General features: G+C 38.3%; 1 protein-coding gene and 1 long non-coding RNA gene across 2 annotated transcripts; one reads left to right on the forward strand and one right to left on the reverse strand.

Annotated features, from left to right (window-relative positions):
* Positions 1–2,356: 2,356 nt before the first annotated feature.
* Positions 2,357–5,556, forward strand: LOC117294017. The gene is made up of 3 exons (XR_004519498.1): positions 2,357–2,512; positions 3,194–3,397; positions 4,474–5,556. It is a non-coding gene; the product is annotated as an uncharacterized LOC117294017 (long non-coding RNA).
* Positions 5,557–6,130: 574 nt separating this feature from the next.
* LOC117294024 (signal recognition particle 14 kDa protein-like) lies at positions 6,131–19,966 on the reverse strand. The gene is made up of 5 exons (XM_033776540.1): positions 19,881–19,966; positions 19,696–19,768; positions 18,820–18,938; positions 17,697–17,729; positions 6,131–7,411 (listed from the first exon to the last, which is right to left on the reverse strand). The coding sequence occupies exons 1-5, from the start codon at positions 19,902–19,904 to the stop codon at positions 7,316–7,318; spliced, it is 345 nt and encodes a 114-aa protein (XP_033632431.1). The 5' UTR covers positions 19,905–19,966; the 3' UTR covers positions 6,131–7,315.
* Positions 19,967–20,051: the final 85 nt, after the last annotated feature.

Genomic DNA, 20,051 nt, shown 5'->3' on the forward strand with positions numbered 1-20,051 from the left:
AGCTTGTTAATGTACACTTTTGACCCCTTTTCCAGCATGCAACATATAGCCAAGGCATCTGTCTATTTCTATGTACAACCAAGCACAAATATACGTCTGGTACCTTCCTTTATTCACTTTAACAAGGTCTTACCTTTTCTTGAACCTAAGCACATACACCCCATTTATTATTAAACCGCCTGCAAAAAGAAGTGCAGATTAACTTCATTTACACAATTAAACACCAAATAGAATGCATGGAAACACACTTCTTTGTTCTTTATATACAATTATTTGTTGGTTTGAATCGAGAATATGTCATTAATGCATTAAGTGCATAATAAAAATGGACAAATTTAAACAATTTTTTTCGTGAATGAATATGGTGCAAACAGTGTCACGGGAACCTGACGTTGACACATTATACGGGACTTTGTTTTGGAATGGGGCCCCGGTCGTGTGGCGGTTTCAGTCTTCCGCCGTGTTCAGTTTTTCGGGTGACGTAGTCAGACATATCAACACGTTGTTGCTTTCCGGCGTGTTCAGTTTTCCGGGTGACCTGTCAGAGGATACCGCCGCGAGTACCCTGGCGAGTACTGTAGTTCTCTCAGCATGACCCCCAAATTGTTTATATTACGATTCTTTTCTGTGTAGTCACATAATCTCTTGCCCCATCTTTACATATATTCATGGGTACAACTTTAGGCAGGTCACACTCTGCTTGCATAAAAAAACAACTCTACGATCCACGCGTTTGCCGCTAGTTGTACTCGACTCGTGGACGCCGCCATGACAGCTACCGGAGGGTAATGGAAGACTCAATACGGCACTAAAAATGGACTACTTTCGCTTGCTGTGCGCAGGCATCGCATGGTGTGGCGGTTTCAACTTTCCGCCGTGTTCAGTTTTCCGAATGACCAAATAGGTGTGGCGGTTTCAACTTTCCGCCGTGTTCAGTTTTCCGAATGACCAAATACGGTAACATTACGTCATGCGATGCCTGCGCACAGCAAGCGAAAGTAGTCCATTTTTAGTGCCGTATTGAGTCATCCGTGTTACTCTCCGATAGCTGCCATGGCGAGTACAACGAGCGGCGAACGCGTGGATCGTATGAGAGAATTTGGTGTGAAGACCAAGCAAATTATCCTGTATTTATACCGAACGAGCGTCAGAGAATCAGAAGAATTTTTTTATTATTCTGGTTTAGTTTATTAAATTTATTTATTACCGTTTTTTTATTTTATTTTAGTTGTTTAGTTATTTTTTTATTTCACTGAACTACAGTACTTGCCAGGGTACTCGCAGCGGTATTTTTGTCTGGCTACGTCACCCGGAAAACTGAACACGCCGGAAAGCTAAAACCGTTCGAACAACGTGTTGAAATGTCCGGCTACGTCACCCGGAAAACTGAACACGGCGGAAGACTGAAACCGCCACACCGGGTAGGGTACGGGAGTGTGCTTTGTGAAGGGGGTGCTCCGCTCTTAAAAGTTCGTCTATGACAACTCGAAAAAGAAAGTCGGCTTATGTGGTGAAATTTGGGTGTTGAAATTTTTAAATTCAATACACTAGCCTAACAAATTACAACATGTATTGGTAGGCCTAGATGCACAGCCGTAGGAAAGAAGGGGGGGGGGGGGCGAAACAAATCTCCACTTTAGAAATGTTGTCATCCTGAGAAGGCGTTTTTTAACCGATTTTTATAAGTTTATTTTTTATGTGTTTAATTCATTTTTATTTTCCATTTGGGGTGGGGGGTGACCCGTGCCAATTACTGCACGTGAAGCATACATTGTGAGAGCATTGTGCGCTATTTCGAGGTGCAAAAAGGGGGCCCGGCAGCTTGTTGCAGAAACTGATTATTGACAGAACGGCGACGGAACTCGCAGAAGATACGGAGCACCCAAAATGTAACCGGGAAAATTTCGGCAGTGTTCAAATGTCTCAATTTTCGTCCTCCATCATGGTTTGATCAATTAAAAACAGCCTGAGTCAGGTCAAAAGCCTGCAACTCGAGTAGGCCTATAAAGTAATCGTAGACACGAAAGACCTTCTACTCAACAGATCAGTGCGGGCCCCTTTTAATATACGGCTCTCAAGATGGCCCCTTACTGTGTTTTCATCAAGCTGTCCCACCCGACGATATTTCAGGCGCATCAACGCCTATACAATTTTTAATTAAACAAAACAGGTTTCATGACCTGTCACTGATTAATGTGAGCCTTATGCGTTCGCTTTGCATCTATCTTTATGGGAGTCACAGGAATATTGTTCCAACGCACGCATGTCCTGAATCTCGAATCAGCCAATCAGCAATACACAACAAGCTATTGGTCACTGCAGTTTATATTCCATAAGTGTTAAAAACATCAGTTATAAAACGCTATTCCACAACACCACTTCTTCTGGCACGTCAGAGAAATTAGGAGTTAAATTTCAAGAGCATTTGAAGACAAACACATCCAGATTAATACTATTGTTCAATATGGGTCGATTTGGACGTTTGGTCATCTTCACTTTCCTCCTTGCACAGGTATTGTGTTTATTTCAATTCAGTTAAAGTGTTTTTTCTTCACAAAAGTGTATTTCTTTAAAACGTGTTTTTTTTCTACTCACAGACCTGGTGAGATTAGGAGATGGATTTAGTCATGTAGAAAAAATAGTGCCGTCTTCACCATTCACCAAGAATTCCTGCTCAAACAAAATATGAGGCAATACAAATTGTATTAATTGTATTTTGTTATTGTCTGTATACATTTAATTGTTATTTCTCATAAGGTCTTCACAAGTGTATTTCTTTAAAACGTGTTGTTTTTCTACTCGCAGTCCTGGTGAGATTAGGAGATGGATTTAGATCTGTAGAAAAAATAATGCCGTCTTGACCAAATGAGGCAATACAATTTGTATTGTGTTTTGTTATTATCATTAGATAATAATTGTTATTATTATTAGAGAACTGTCTTGCTTTATTCTACTGTCGCGGAGTAGATAATCGGAGGCCCGGGAGACTTCTCAGTTCTGAAAAGAACTGTCCTGCTTTAGGGTATCTGAGCAAAGTACAGAGCGGGCGGGTCGTAACCGCCAACTCATGAAGAGTGCCGACACGTTAATCCGTATTTCCATGGTTCACTCCAGCTCTGGTAAATGTTTCTTTGTTCAACGCCAAAATAATTCCTTTGGTTGACCACTTTATTTGTTATTTTATTTTCTACAGATAGGCCTATTTCAACTTGAGGGTTTCCTTCTGACTCCGGCAGAACAGAGTGAAAACAGCAAATGTGATGGCATTGCAAACACAAAATGCACCACTAGTGAAGACTGCAATATCCTTGGTTGCAAGCAGTTTATCTGCAGGGTCACCCATTGCATCTTACAGACAGAACATGACCATATGAATATCAACTAGTTTGACGATACTGTGAGTATTTCCATACGACCCGATTCAATCACTTTACCCACAAATACGCGCAAGATTTTTCTATTTTTTTTAATTTTTTTTTTACTATAAGTTCCAAACCGAGTGTGACTTATCTGAGCAGTGATTTTTCGGCGCCAGCTTTGAAACCCTGTCCTGTTAGACGTTCCTTCAAAGGCAGCGAACACTATTGGTAATTGTCAAAGACTAGCCTTCATAGTTGGTGTATCTCAGCATATGCATAAAATAACAAACCTGTGAAAATTTGAGCTCAATCGGTCAAATTGCGAGATAATAATGAATGAAAAAATATCCCTGTCACACGAAGTTGTGTGCGTTATAGATGGATGATTTCGAGACCTCAAGTTCTAAATCCGAGGTCTTGAAATCAAATTCATGGAAAATTACTTCTTTCTCGAAAACTATGGCACTTCAGAGGGAGCCGTTTCTCACAATGTTTTGTACCATCAACGTCTTCCCATTTCTCATCACCAAGAAAGGTTTTATGCTAATAATTGTTTTGAGTAATTACCAATAGTGTCCACTGTCTTTAAGGGTATTGGACACTTTGGGTTATTACTCAAAATAAGTGTTAGCATAAAAACTTACATTTACGAGCAAGTGGAGAGTTGTTGATAGTATAAAACATTGTGGGAAACGGCTCCATCAACATAGTTTTTTTGAGAAGAAGTAATTTCTCACTGGAGTTGAATTCGAGACCTCAGCTGAGGTCTCGAATTCAAATTTTCACAAGTTGAGAAGACTGGTCTTTGACAACTACCAAAGGTGTTCTGAGTGCGTTTAAAAGTAACTCGAACAAAAAATAATAACAAGGTCCAAGGGAAATTGAGTTCTCCACATTGTATCTCAACTGGTTCACTGAAAAGTTTTGCTGTGGGCGAATAACTTTCTGCTCCAACCCCAATGTTAACAAGTTTCCGTGAAGGGTTCGAAGGTGTGCAAACAATATTTAACTCGGTCAGCTCTTTGCACTATCCATCCCTCCCAAAAGACAAATGCCCGGAACATTTATAAACTCAGCCCTACTTTAATTGATCCTATTTTTTGTTTTTATACAGGCATTTCGGAATACAATTTACAAGCACAGATCGATAACTTTTCAACAAAGAAAAAGGAACCCAAAACCGCCGACGGAAGAATCTTGCTGATGTTGAAGCAACAAAAACACAAACAATTATGGCAAGCAATGGTTTTATGATAATTTTGCGACTTATCTAAATTGATTTCAAAATAAATTTAAAGTTTTTGGGGATATGAAACGTTTTTAAATACTAGAAATATATTTTAAAGAGACCCTATATATACAATCCAAAAATCAAATCCAGAAAATCGTTCTCAAAATTATCTCGAAAACATTTTAAGATATCTCAAACCTTTTTGTTTGTTTGGGTGCTTGCTTAATATTGGTTTGCTTTTTGTCTGAATGTTAATTATAAATAAAAGGTGCGGACAACATAAGTTGTTTACTTGTAACTAATTTACTAATTTACAAAAAATTACATTAAAAAGATTGTAAACATGGTGGAAATCTTCCCTTCTTCAAGTAAGTTTTATTGAAATTACAGTGGCCTTTAGTTTTTCTGAGAATGAGTAAAAAGTACTGTGTGCTATCTATCTTGGGAGTCCAAAACTCGATGTTTGAGAACATTGTGAACAAGTTTACAATGGTCTTCACTATGTTTTTATTTATGCATATTTGTTTATAGAGTGTGCAAGTCTCAAGCATATTTAAAAATTCCAAGACAAGTATAGCAATTGTAATAAGTATTTTTGTTGTTATTAATTATTTTTTTAAACAAAGATTAGCTTTACGCAAAACTAAATTCTTTGTTTGACGTGTTTCTTGTCCCGATACGCGCCAGATTTGCACAGTTTATTATTGATGTATGTATTTATTTATTTACTTATTTATTTATATATATATACTTTTTTTGTTGCGACTCCGATTACCAATAAGTTTAAACTTTCTCATGTTTTTATTTCAAAGTGCTATAGGCTACTGATCTTGGACAATACCAATGTCTGCATGCTTTAGGTAAACTAAAGATACCAATCCAATACCTGTCCATTTCATTGGATCAGATATATTTCGACATTGAAGTTCCAAACATTGCAATTTTATTTTAAAGGCACTGAAAACGTTCGACTCAAAATATTATTTTAGCATAAAAACTTACTTGGTATAACGAGCAATGAATAGCTGAAGATAAAACATTGTGATAAAAGACTCACTCTGAAGTAATGTCGTTTTTTTTTCAGGGAACGAGTTAATTTCTCACTAGATACTTGAATCTGAGAAAAAAAATGCAGGCCTGAAGCCTTTTTCATGCATCTGAAAACTTTTGTTTGTGCAACAAGAGTTTTTTTTTTTCTTTCATTATTCTCTTACAACATTGACGACCAGTTGAACCCAAATTTTTACAAATTTGTTTTTTTATGCATATAGGCCTATGTTGGGATACACAAAGTGAGAATACTGGTCTACGACAATTACCAAAGGTTTCCAGTGCCTTTAAGATATAAGTACGGTCTATCTATAGTAAATTGACATAATTATCTTTAAATAATTTTGAGATATCTTGAAATAAATTTCAGTAAATGATTCATTAAAAACAAATGTTATTAGTACACTGGATATGCGGAATAGGAAGGTACAATAGAAATGTTGAATTAAAGGAAAAATAAAAGAAACACAAATAAATGCCAACCGCAATGTCTCTTTAGTTAAGTGAGTTATGTAGCGTTTTATTACACCTTATAATTTTATACAATGTGTTATAAGATCAAGACCAATTTACGAAATCCAGACTAACTATTAAATTGGGCTATCCTTGGATAACTTTTGTTCAACAGAAATAAAGGGTTAAAGAAATAAAGGAAGGGTTAAAGAAATATACTGGAAACAATTTCAGATAAAATCAAGGTTTATTTAAATAAATGAAATGGAATAAAAAATAATTACATCGGGGTGTGGCCATCTTGATTTTCTCCACTCTGGGGCATTTCTCAAACCTCGTATTGGTCTCCTGCTCCAGGCGCCCACCGATGTTCAAACCACCAACGCATGCAAAATAAACGCTGCTCCAAAAAGTAAAGGCCTGAAGGCCGAGCAGCATTTCCTGTGCGTACAAAGTGCGACCAAGCCTGGGTTTGAGAAAGACCCCTAAACTAAACCAAGCTGAGGCTGGAATATTGGTCTGGCTTCTTTTTTAAGTGCAACGAATACTAGTAATCATTACTGTTACTGGATACAGGGGGCATGACCAAGATGATGAAAGCATGACAAAGGTCTATTGGGCAGCAGATGAAGCCTTTTTACAATACATGTACTTTTCAACAAAATTAACATAAACTGTAATTTTCCTGGGTTTTTTTTTACCTGAAAAGCTTATGACTGAAAGCTTTACACTTCTATCACACTGGATGTGTTTTTCCTCCCATTACAATTGCATTAAAAGTGCACATTGCCTTCAAAGCTCTCAAAATGTTGTTGTTTGAAATTAATGTTTGCCCTTTTTTGTGTTTAGTGAGTAGTGATGCAATTAAGGGAGTAGTGATAACAAAACATAAATTTACCTCTTGAAATACAACCAGTGGATTATACCGTAGCCATTTTGTACCAAAATAGCGGACTGCTTTATGTCATGAAATCCCAAGCACCGCACAACTTCTCGAACAATTTCAAGTATGTAAATCATTGTATCCAACCATATTAGTTTCATAACAAAAGTTTTTTAAAGCCCAAGGCAACGTACCTCTTTAATTGAAATTGAGACTGGTCTAATTTTGGCTGGTCCCTTATTAGGAGGTAGGAAACCCTACCAACGAAGGTCAAACATTGGTAGAGGACTATTATGGGCATCTTCAGGATACAGAGTTAATAATATTCAAGTGCAGCTATCATGTGGCTTTGTTGGTTTTACTTTTGCTCTTTGTGTCACGCTTTCCCCTCTTCTTCAAGTTGTCCGTGTTGGCTTTCAAGACGTTTGCATAGGCCTGAAAAATAGGAACAGGGAAAAATAAATGGTCTGTTATCTTTTTCAGAATAAAGAGCCTGAGATCGTTTTTTTTGTGGACATGTAATTGTGATGGAAAGAAAGGCTGGCTTTAAAACTGGCTTGACTATTCGCAGACAGCTTCTACCTCTCATAGTCGTATCCCCCGCAGTCCTGCACCCTTTTGGCTTAAACCAGGCCTGGAATTACACAAAGCCCACATAGGCCATTGCCTACGTTGCCCTAGTCTTGGCCTTGGTGTCCCTTCAAAAGTTTACCCTAGACTTTAAAATTTTCCAATGGAAGTGCCCTTTGCAAAATGAAAAAGGCCTTGCCCTTTGAAAGATGAAATTCCAGGCCTGTCACATGTTAATAATGGAGTAATAAATAAGCAAGCTGACAGAGTGATTTAATTAAAGATATTTAGGGATTTTGGTAACTGCTGTGGCACACTTTCCTCCCAGATGCTCCAAACATCAGCAAAGTAAATACGTCAGGAACTGGAACATTAGTGTAAACAACATTTCAGATATTACGATCAATAAACATGAAATCCGTCATTGCAAATTCAACAGCTGCACCTTGTGACTTTGTTTGCCTTTGGGGCGATTTTTCCAATATAGTGACAAAATAGGTATGTTAGTACAGAGCTCTGAAAGTGCCGTCCGACATGTTGAGATACTGAGATGATTTACTGCAGGATGAGGATGAGGACATCATACAAATAAGATAATTCAGTGGCCTGGAATAACAAATGGCCTCTGTTTCCCCGGGTCTTGGCCTTGGTCCCCTTCAAAATTTTCCCATAGAAATCCTTAGATTCTTTCAGGATGACAACATCCTGATGGATGTGGACTTCCCATGATAATAAATGGTAGCAAATAAAACAATAAATCACGTCCAGCTAGCAGCAAGTGTTTATGTATTGTCTATTGGAATGTACAAGCTTTTTTGTTTTTTGGCAGGGTCATCTGCCAAAGTATGTTCAAACTTTAAGGACAGTCCTGTGGCATTACATGAAATTGTGAACTTTCATCTAAAGTTGGGCCAGGCAAATTTAAAGGGGCCCTGCCGTCATGATCACAACAGGCCTGTGGCTTAATATGGAATTGTGAACTCTCATCCAAAACTGGGCCAGGCTAATTTAAAGGGTCCCTGTCGTCATGATCATAGCAGGCCTGTGGAATTGTGAACTCTCAATGCGTGGGCCCTCCATAGGTACATGTATGATATATGGAGGGAGGTTGTGTGTGCTGCGACAGGGTGAGAGTTCTTATACAGCCACAGGCCTGCTTTGATCTTGACAACAGTCCCCTTTTAAGGAGCAATTTTGGACTTCTCGATAACAAGTGTACAGAGTTCTTATTTGTCAAATATACTAAGACAAATTATGCATGTATTGCCAATAGCATCATACTTAAATATGTGTAAACATGTATTCCTAAATACCTCAGACAGTTTCGCTATTCCTATTGGTGGAGAGCGCGTCATGTGGGTGTGTATAAACCTTTGTTTATGACTGGTAAAAAGTGTTAATTCATGGGCGTGACGCGCGACCTTGCACCTGTTCTTTTAAGACAGTTTCTTCATTCCTATTGGTCGAGAGCAACGTCTGAAACAGTTGTGCCACATCACGCGATACGCGCGACGGACACAGCATTCCCTTATAAGGAGTTGTTAACCCGAGGGCGGCCGAGGGCTTTACCATTTCATAGCTGGAGGGGTGTTGTGTTGAAAGAAATCATTTAACAACTATAATTTTTGCATTTATTTTACTTTTTGACCAAAACGTGATGATTTTTTTGACCGAAAAGGTATTTATGACTGGGAATCAAAGTGGGTTGAATCGGTTTTCAACTAGTGGTTTAAACCTGCCGAGGCCTGGTTCTTTATAATTTACCTCGACTTCGTCTCGGTAAAATTATCAAGAACCAGGCCTCGTTGGGATTAAACCACTAGTTGAAAACCTCTTCACCACACATTGATTCCCTTATTTTTGGAACAGCATGATTAAAGGCACTGGACATCTTTGGCTATTGTCAGATACCAGTCTTCTCACTTGGTGTATCTCAACATATGCATAAAATAACAAACCTGTAAAATTTAAACTCAATTAGTCGTCAAAGATGCGAGAGAATAATTCAGATGGCTTGAATTCGAAACCTCAGCTGAGGTCTCCAATTCAATTCAACTATTTTAGTAAATTACTTCTTTCTCAAAAACTCTGTTACTTCATAGGGAGCCATTTCTCACAATGTTTGATACTATCAACAGCTCTTCATTGCTCATTACCAAAGTAAGCTTTTATGCTAACAACTATTTTGAGTAATGACCAATATTGTCCATGGACAGTGCCTTTAAACAAATCCTATAGCGATTCCTCCAGCCAGAATGCACTAGAAAAGGTTTGCCAAGAACAGTCAACTGCATTGATTGGATCAATGCTAATCAGTGCATTAATATTCTGTATCCTGGTTTTGTTTATTTGTGTTTTTGCTCGAACAAACAATATTGATTCCAGCATCTGCTGGGGAAGAAACTTCAGTTAAAGTAAACTTGAACCTTGGTTAATCAATGAATTATTGTTTAGAGAGAGAACACAGTGTGTTCCTCTGTGGGCTAAAGTGGCTAAAGTGCCTAAAGTGCAACTGCGTAGGGACAATACTGTTTCAAACATACTTTGACTTTATTTCACTTCTGGTTGTGAAAGCAAGGAATCCCAGAAAAGCAAAATTAATCACTTTACTAACCAAGAACCCAATGGAGAGAAGACAAGGAAGGAAGTTTCAGTTTTAGACGTGAAAAACCCCAGAGAATTATTACAGAGAAAACCCATGCAGTCAGAAAGGGACTGGATATCCAGTCAACATAGTGTCCTAGCATGATTTAAACCAAGGTCCTAGAGATGGAAGGTGAGAAAAGGTTCCAATAAGCTAACCTCACCTCTCATTTACGTGTATATCACGAACTGTTTACCTCTGACCCCTAGTTTCTAGCCAGAGTCTTTGATGAGTCTGGTATGCCTGGCCTAATGATATCAACATTTGTTGTTTGATCCTGGGCAATTCCAGCAGTACGGACATTACATTTCAGAAAGTTTTCAGAATATCAAGAGCTCAGCAAACACATCTTGCGAAATGTTTGTCTAAAATCTTTCATTACCACAACATAGTCCGTTTGGACAGCATATACTGAATTTCAGTCTGTACATGTATTTCTTATTCCTTTATTAGATATCACTCATTAATGCTAATGTTACAGATATTACATTTTTTGGACATGACATTTGACTACCCTTTACTCGTACAAAAGTTTGTGAGTTTTGGGTTCCCATCAATGTACTTTTGGTACCAAATAGTCAAATTGTGTAAAAGATGTAGAGGAACATTTGACAGAATTTGTTGCAAATTTGGCCTCCAGAGCACAAAACATGGCATTACGGACATTACATTTGGAGCATTTTGAACATTACACTTTTGACCACTGTTTTCTTTCAGATAGACTGTCTTCGTTGAGTTTAAGTTTCAGTTGAAAACTAATACAAGTTTTCAATGATGCCAGGCCACTTTCACATTGAGGTTTCATTTTCTGTAGAACTGCCCTCCTACAGAAATGTACCCTACAAAGTAAGAAAACTTTGTAATACAACTTTGGAAGATTTAGGTTTTTTAAATGGAGCAAAATTATGCAATATGCAAACAAAACAAAAGTATCAGTTTTATCTCCCTTTTCAACACATTTTTCTTTCCCTCTTGAAATTTAAGTCCAAAGTACAACAAAAAAGTGTATCAGAACAAAATTGTTGTGAAGTCTTCACTGAGGTCAAAAGAAAGCCCTGTCATTGGCTGAGAGTTGTGCCAGGCATTGGAATAGTCTTCCTGTGCATATTCGCAAGGCTAGTTCTTTATAATGTTTTAAAAACTCAATAGTTTGAAGCTGCTTTTTTGTAATCTGCTTACTTGTAATCTGTCTTTCACCCAGTGTAAATGTTATTGTTCTCTCTGTGCTGAGAGGCTTTCCCATTAGGCGCTTTACCAATGTATTTAGTAATTTTACTTATTAGCTGTTCCGACCTACAGTCGGAACAGGTGTTGTTTTCTTGAAAATTTTATTATTAGCTGTTCCGACCTACCGTCGGAACAGGTGTTGTTTTCGTCGAGATTTTTATTATTAGCTGTTCCGATCCAGTCGGAACAGCTATTGTTTTCGTCGAGATTTATATTATTTTTATTATTATTATTATTATTATTATTATTATTTCATTTTATCACAGCATGCAAAAGAAAGATCTCAGACTCCTTGGGGATTGAAGATTAATTTTGAAAACCCGTGACCTCCAAGTTGACCTCTACTTCAGGGTTAACCGGAAGTGGGACCATATCTCAAGTGCTATATAACCGATTTTCAAACTTTTTTCAGTTTTGGACCCCTTGGGCGTTAAAAATCAACTTTGAAAAATCGTGACCTCATGTTGACCTCTACTTCCAGGTTCGTCGAGATTTTTATTATTTTTATTATCAGTCACATTCAACGCATTGCAATAGCTTCTCCACGGTTAATGCAATTCAAAATTGAGATTTTGCAAAAGGCATTGGATTGGGGTAAGTTGCATACCATCGTGTACCTTATGAAATTTATTAGTACGAAAAATACAATTTTAAGACTGTGACGTCATCACATGTTAATTTATGCTAATTAGAAGCTTTAATGAGTTTTTCTTTGCAGCACTATATCTCAAGAAGTGTACGGCCGATTTCAAAGTTTTTTTCAGTATTAGACTCATTAGGCATAGGGGAATTGTCTCGGGTAACCGTGACCCCGATTTGACCTCTACTTCCGGGTCAACCGGAAGTGGGACCAAATCTGAAGAGTTACACAACCGATTTAATTTTTTTCTTTAGTTATAGATTCCTAAGATATTAAATTTTGTTGGGGAAAATCCGTGACCCCATTTTGACCTCTTCTTTTGGGTCAACCGGAAGTGGGACCATTTCTCAAGAACTACACAACCGATTTTCAATTTTTTATTAGTTATAGACTACTTAGGCATTAAATATTAACTTTGAAAACTGAGACCCCCATGTTGACCTTTATTTCCGGGTCAACCGGAAGTTGGACCTTATCTCAAAAACAAACCAACCGATTTTCAGACTTTTTTCAGTTATGGGCTCCTTTGGCATTGGGCAATCGCATCGGGTAGGTATGACCCCATGTTGACCTTTATTTCCGGGTCAACCGGAAGTGGGACCTTATCTCAAGAACTGCACAAACAATGTTCAAGTTCTTTTCAGTTATAGACCCTTTGAGCTCTAAAGATTGAACTTGGATTACCTTGACCCCAAATTGACCTTTACTTCCGGGTCAACCGGAAGTGGGACCATATCTCAAGAACCATGCAACCGATCTTCAGTTTCTTTTCAATTATAGACCCCTTGAACCTTGAAAATTAAAAAGGAACAGCTCTGTGTTTGTTCACAAACAATTGATGTCTAGTTTTTATTATTATTATTGTTCTTTGTTTCCGCCTAAAACCCCATAGCGTTTGTACAGCGTTTTTGTTCAGGCCCCTACTCCTAAAGTATTAGGATAAAATAGTTAAATCATATATGAAATTGAAGCTTAGAACATAAGCTTTACTCTAACAAAAATGTGTAAAAATTCTTCATTAATTAACCACGTGGTCTTCATTTGAATTTATAATTTGTAAACTTGATGCAGTCACTTTCATGTTATTGTGAAATATTCTCTTTTGTAAATGCCATACAGTATGTACCTATCATTAGTTGTGACTTCTTGAGATGAGTCTAGGCGTTTGAACATAACTGGATGCAGTCACTTCTTGTTTTTCTACTATACGTTCTGGACCACAGCGCAGTGTCTGTTTCTTCGTTTCCTAACCGAGTTCTGGACTAATATGCTTTGTACACGAAGGCTTAGGGTTTTCGATTAACGAACGTGCGTATATAAATAGGGGTTTTTGACGACGACGACATACCATGGTGTCCACAGAATTACACTAAACTTAAACAGTTTGAAGATAATGAAAGTTGAAAGCTTCCCTTAAAATATTACTTGCTGTGGTGTTGTAGTTTTTGAGAAATGAGTGAAAAAATTTCAAATTTAGACTCCAAGGTGTTTTCTTCGTGGACGAACGTGCGTAATTGAATAGGGGTTTTTGTTCGCAAAATCATGACACGAGAATTGTTTCGCCGGATCATAATCCCCTCTGTTGATATACATACATGTAAACCCTCGAGTGATGCATTGGCCCTCATAGCCTAGTGGTCATCAGTCGCGCTTACTTCACTGATACATGCGAGTTTAAATCTGCGCACGAGAACAATATTTTTTTTATCCCCCAAAACTAAAAAAATATTTCTTTTTGTAATATTTAAGTTAGATTCTTATCTTTATATCGATAGTGTTGCTTTTTCTTTTTCTCAATTGTTAGCCCAACATAACATGTGTGCATGCATGACACGATGATGTTTGAAAAACACAGTAAGCGGAAAATGGTGATCATAAGCGCAGAGTTTGGTGGTTAAGAGTTCTGTGAAATCAAATCGTACTAGATCAAACATCAAACCACCGACCCCAAAAATGTTAAAAATCGTAATTAACCACGTGACCCATATTTGCAAATTTAATTGGGAAATCTTTGTAGCACCATATCTCAAGAAGTAAACTGCCGTTTTTTAGACTGTTTGTAGTTAAAGACTCCTTGGGGATCGGAGATTAATTTTAAAAAACCGTGACCTCAAGTTGACCTCTACTTCCGGGTCAACCCAAAGTGTGGCAATATCGATTTTCAAACTGTTCTCAGTTAGAGACTCCTTGGGCATTGGAGATTAGCCTTAGGTTACCATGACCCCATGTCGACCTCTACTTCCGGGTCAACCGGAAGTGGCACCATAACTCATTCAGCATTTTCTTCTTTTTTTCAATGATAGACTCCTTGGTCATTTTAGCTCATAATCCAAGCAAAAGAACACGGAACAGCTTTGTGTTTGTTCACAAACACCTAATGTCTAGTTATTATTATTATGCACTTTGACCATGGCAATGGCAGCCAATAAAAGGGGTCTACAAGAATTATCTAGTTTTCTGGTGAAAATTAAGTTCATATCACTTACAATTACATGAGGATTCAAAAAGAATCACCACTCTTCCTTCTTGTAAAACCACAAAATGCCTTCAATTGAAGACACTTGCTACAACATGCAGTTCGTGAGAATGAGAAACATATGTGGGATGTGGTTTCAATAGGCCTACAGAATCAATAACGAATGTAGTAATGTTTCAGCAACGCCCACATCATATAATTCTTGTGAAAGCCAAACATCAGCAGATGCTTCATCACTTCTGACCACTTGTTGATACAATGATGTGATTTCCAGATGGTTGATTCAAGACACATTTATGTATCTGCTGTTTGTTTTATTTGCACTCCATACTTTTGTTTACAGATGATTGATTCCAGACACATTTATGAATCTGCTGATCTTGTTTCATTTGCACTCCTCACTTTTGTTTACAGTTGGGGTGAAAACATTGCAGTATACTCAAAATGACTTTTTACTGCAAAGCTGAAACCCATGGCATTTTGGCTATGAACTGTTCATATCCATTGTAACACAAGGGATGTGATAGGATTTTGAAAAAAAACTGAACTATGAGCACAAAGCGTTAGAGCTTGTGAGCAGCAAACATGAAAGCTTGCGAGGGCAAAAAGCTTCCGAGTGTGAAGCGTGCTCTACATTAATTTATCTTTGGTTTTGAAAGCCCTACTCCTAATATGGTTTTATCTCCATTTTCTTATGAATTTGATCTTAGTTATAAAGTTTTAAACAAATATATTAAAAAAGTGATTTTTTTTGGGGGGGGGGGGGGGGGGGGTGGGGTGAAAACAAAAATGGATTCCCAGTTACAAACAGAGAACTCACATCCCTGCAACACCCAAATGTGTATGGTATGACCATCTATGACTGACCCACTGCAACGATTGGACAAAACCAGGGTCTGTTTGTACAAAAGTGGTTGGTTGGTGAATGGTGTAAATGCAAAGGAAAATCTGAAAATGAGTCCTAACCCATGACTAGTGATGTTAGGTTTACTGAATGGTGTAGGACTGAGGACTGTTCTTATTGATTATGGCCGAGCGGATAAGAGCACCAGACTCAAGCTCATGGTGCTTTGGTCCAGCAGAATGTGGGTTTAAAGAGCAGCGGACTCAAGTTCTGGTGTTTCTGTTTCAAAGCAGAGTGTGGGTTCGAGTCCAAGTCACGACACCTACCTCCTTAAGCAAGACACTTAATCATGATGCTTCATTCTTCGGATGGGAAATATTTAGCTGTTGGTTCCGTGTTGTGTAATGAACATAAAAGAAACCAGTGCATGTATCGTAACAAGAAGGGGCTTGCCCCAGTGTTCCTGGTTTGGTTGCCAACATATTGCACCACAGCACTTTGCCATGACATTCCATGCTTTAGATAGGATTAACATACCATCATAATCAGAGTCTAACATTTTGGGTGTTGAGTTACTGTATGGTCTAGGACCGAGGACTGCATTGTTGATTTATGCTTTACATGGGATCAGGCATACCAGCATAATCAGAGTCCAACAGTTTGGGTGTTGAGTTACTGTATGGTGTAGGACCGAGGACTGTAGTTGATTATGCTTTACATGGGATCAGGCATACTATCATAATCAGAGTCCAACAGTTTGGGTGTTGAGTTACTGCATGGTGTTGGACTGAGGACTGTAGTTGATTATGCTTTACATGGGATCAGGCATACTATCATAATCAGAGTCCAACAGTTTGGGTGTTGAGTTACTGTATGGTGTAGGACCGAGGACTGTAGTTGATTATGCTTTACATGGGATCAGGCATACTATCATAATCAGAGTCCAACAGTTTGAGTGTTGAGTTACTATATGGTCTAGGACTGAGGACTGCATTGTTGATTTATGCTCTACATGTACATGGGATCAGGCATACTATCATAATCAGAGTCCAACACAGGCCTCAAATTTCCCGATTTTTAGGGCAAGGCCACTTTGGCCTTGAATTTGTCAAATTTTGAAAGGGCACCAAGGCCATGGGGTAGGGCACCAAGGCCAACTTAAAATTTCAAAAAGGGCATCAAGGCCATAAAAAATAAAGATCATGAAACAATTTCTGTTCAGGTCCATGAAGGCTATTTTAATGAACCATTTCATTACTTTTGCTTTCCTTTAACAAAAAAACATCAAGTATTTTTAAATGTATTTAATTTTATTGATTAATGGGAAGTAAAAGTATGCATCCATTTTTTGTTGCGATGGCCAGACGTAAACAATGAACTGTCACTTAACTGTGTGCAGCGGAGATTTTGTTGCGACGGCCGGACGTAAACAATAAGCTGTCACTTGACTGTGTGCAGAGCGGAGATTTATTCAACGGACATACATGTACATGTACCATACATGTACATGTACCTTTCATGTACATGTACATGATGTGTGATTTACGTAACATGGCCCACGTGCACAAACATGTACGACTACCAGTGAACAAGCACAATACCAGTGGAATAGGCGGACGCCCAACCTCGAATGGAACCGAAATTGTGATTAGCTGGTACCCATCATGGACAACCTTGCGTGGGTACGCGTGTTGCAAGATGAGTACCAGTGTGATTGTTCTCAAATGGTCGTTGCAAGTACATCCGGCCCGTGTATAAACTTCGAGTACACAATGTCTATCGTTCGTTCTGCATCGTGCACACACACATGCACTGCATGGATATGCTGCCGTCCGTTTAAATTCCGTGTGATGAGCATTCAACCGACCGCGCTCTGTGTGCGTGTATTAATATAGAATGTACATGTAAGTGTTTGATTTTATGTGCACACAGACGGATGGTGGTGTATCAAAACATAAATTTTGATCTCAAAAAGGGCACGGCGGCCATCGGAGAAAAAGGGCACGGCCTTTTTGGCCGCGAAAATGTCCGATTTTCTCGGGGCACCACGGCCAGTAAGCAGGGCACCGGCGGCCATGGCCGTCGTGGCCGCCCGGAAATTTGAGGCCTGCCAACAGTTTCGGTGTTGAGTTACTTTATGGTACGAGGACTGCATTGTTGATTATGCTTTACATGGGATCAGGCTTACCACCATAATCAGGGTTTAACAGTTTTGGGTGTTGAGTTACTGTATGGTGTTGGATTCTGTATAGGGTGATAAGAATCCCAGTAAATTAATCAAGGCAGTTTGGGTTAAAGAGAAGGGTCATGAGAACTTACCATCTGGAATTTTGTGACGTCTTTCGAGCTGATCTGTAAAGACACAGGGAGATTGAGAGATCCATTGATTATTTCTACAAATTGAAATTTGGACTTTGGACCATCTACAATTTATCTTGTTTAATTGCAGCTTCCTTAAAAATTGCAGCAATTTAGGAGAAAGAGTTTGCAAGGTGTGGGATTTATGACATCTGCTTCATCATTCACTCAAACACATGCAGACTTCTTGTGCTTTGGGGTCCAAAAACCAACATAAATCGGTACCTCTCTGTACATTACTTAAGCCAAATTCCCATCCAAGTTGAAAAAGCGATTCTGATGATAGAATTTAAAATTGAAAACAGGACTTTGACTCTTTGTAAAAGCATTTATACAGCCTTTTGCCGTTTGAGCAACATTTTACTTAATCCTTTATAACATCACAGGCTGCAAATACACCTCCTAACAGCATATGTACAGTTTAGTATGCTCATGAAATTATTGATATTTGGCCCATAGTGGGGGAGATTTTCTGTGAAATTATTTCACACTTTACTGACACTGGATATAGTAATGAATTTAGTTAAGTGTTTTCTTGTCATGGAGCAGTTAGCAAAATCATTATTCCTAAAATTCTTTATTTTATGAGGGTGGGGGATGGGTACTCCTAGAACTATGAGGTTCGTTCCGCTATTTTCTCCAACAACCTCTCTGGGGAGATCTGATTTCAACAAAGAACTGTAGCCACTCAGACGTGAATGGGCAGAATGCTTCTATCCGGATTTTGAGGATAATATAAACCTATTGACCCATTTCACCTGATGTCATCAGCAGAAAAATCTTGAATGCGCCATACTGGTGGGCAATTTCACTGTGCGTTTTTATATTAACTCTATGCTGCGCGTTATGCAGTGAAAGTGTGCATTTTAGGCGACGCGGCGTTATACACGTAAACCTAACTGCCCACCAACATGGTGAGCGTGGCATTGGTCGCCGCGTGTGATACGCGTGCAAGGGGTCAATATGAGGTTCGTGGAGACAATAGCAGAATGTACATGTACCTCATAGTTCTAGGTGTAGGGAGTGGGGATATCTAGCATTTATATTGCATGATACTTCCCAGCAAGAAGCATTATATTCTTACCACTGTACTCAGTTTCTTCTTTCCATTTGTTGCTCTGAATAGACATTTGTGTTCGGTATGGTCTGATACGGGTAATCTTCCTTTTGTGTCTCTCGGCTTTGGCTTAGTCTGTCCATAATCTAGCAAACAACAATTTAAAAACAATTATAGGAACTGTTACTTACTGTTAATGTTTATTTACACAAATATTGATACAACAGAGTACGTTGATTGATGCACAAATGGTGTGTCATCCATTTGTTATTCTCCAATAGTACAGCAGAAAACTAACTACAATGTGAATGGTGCTACATGTATGAATGACAGAATGATAGGACCGATCAAAGTTAATAAAAGAGCTAACCATAATTACAGCTTCAATCAAAGGTGGGTTAGCTAGATAGCACCAACGTCGGATTCACAGAGGGAGTCCAGAATATTGCCTGTTGTGTTGGCATTACTGAATTTTAAGGATAACATTCCGTATGGAGCCACCACTTTTTTACTTATTTTTACAAATAAAAGGGATCTCATTGAGGTAAATATGATACTATATTATTTCATATGGAATGAAAAAGTGGTGGCGCCATACGGAAACTTTTCCATGAAAACTGCCCAGCCCAGTGCTCATCAGCATGAGGGGTTGTAGTACGATGGATGAATTGAATTTTTGCAATTTTATTTATCAACTTAAATTTAAAATTTAAGTAAGTAATAACTATTTTATTTACAATTGAAAAAATACAAATAACATTTTTCAAATATTGGTATTAATACTGAGTGTAAAGTGGGAATCACCTTCGACAGCTTTCCCATACAATTCACTTCAAAATGAACAACAAAAAAGACAGAATATTCAGATTAAAAAGCTGCCGTTGGCGGCGCACTTTAACTTACATTGCTTCATCGTGACGAGGACTGTTCCAGATGTTCTCGTTCTCTGGAATAACCGCGTTAACTCCGTCAAAAACTAAAGTAAACAAACAAGATTAAAGTTCAAAATTATGTTTATGCAAAACAACCAGAGCTTGCTTTTGTAAATCTTTACAAATTTAAGTAATAAGATAAATTTATCAACTTACCGTATCGTTGTCGAGAAGCACCATCTTGCACGTCTTGTTGATGCCCCTTAATTGTCACCTGTGTGTCACGCAATCGCTGATTGGACGCATGCAAAAACTAATACAAAAATAGACCAATAGAAATTACTCTGACATATCTGCTGGGAAGCATCCCTTCCCATCATGCATTAC

This window comes from Asterias rubens, chromosome 1, assembly GCF_902459465.1.
Source record: "Asterias rubens chromosome 1, eAstRub1.3, whole genome shotgun sequence".
NCBI lineage: Eukaryota > Metazoa > Echinodermata > Asteroidea > Forcipulatida > Asteriidae > Asterias > Asterias rubens.

Coding starts and splice junctions, on each gene's coding strand:
- LOC117294024 (XM_033776540.1), bottom strand. CDS start 19,904: ATGGTGCTTCTCGACAACGATACG. Junction 19,769..19,880: donor TGCTTCTCGACAACGATACG/GTAAGTTGATAA, acceptor TGTTTACTTTAG/TTTTTGACGGAGTTAACGCG. Junction 17,730..18,819: donor AGAAGAAACTGAGTACAGTG/GTAAGAATATAA, acceptor GTGTCTTTACAG/ATCAGCTCGAAAGACGTCAC.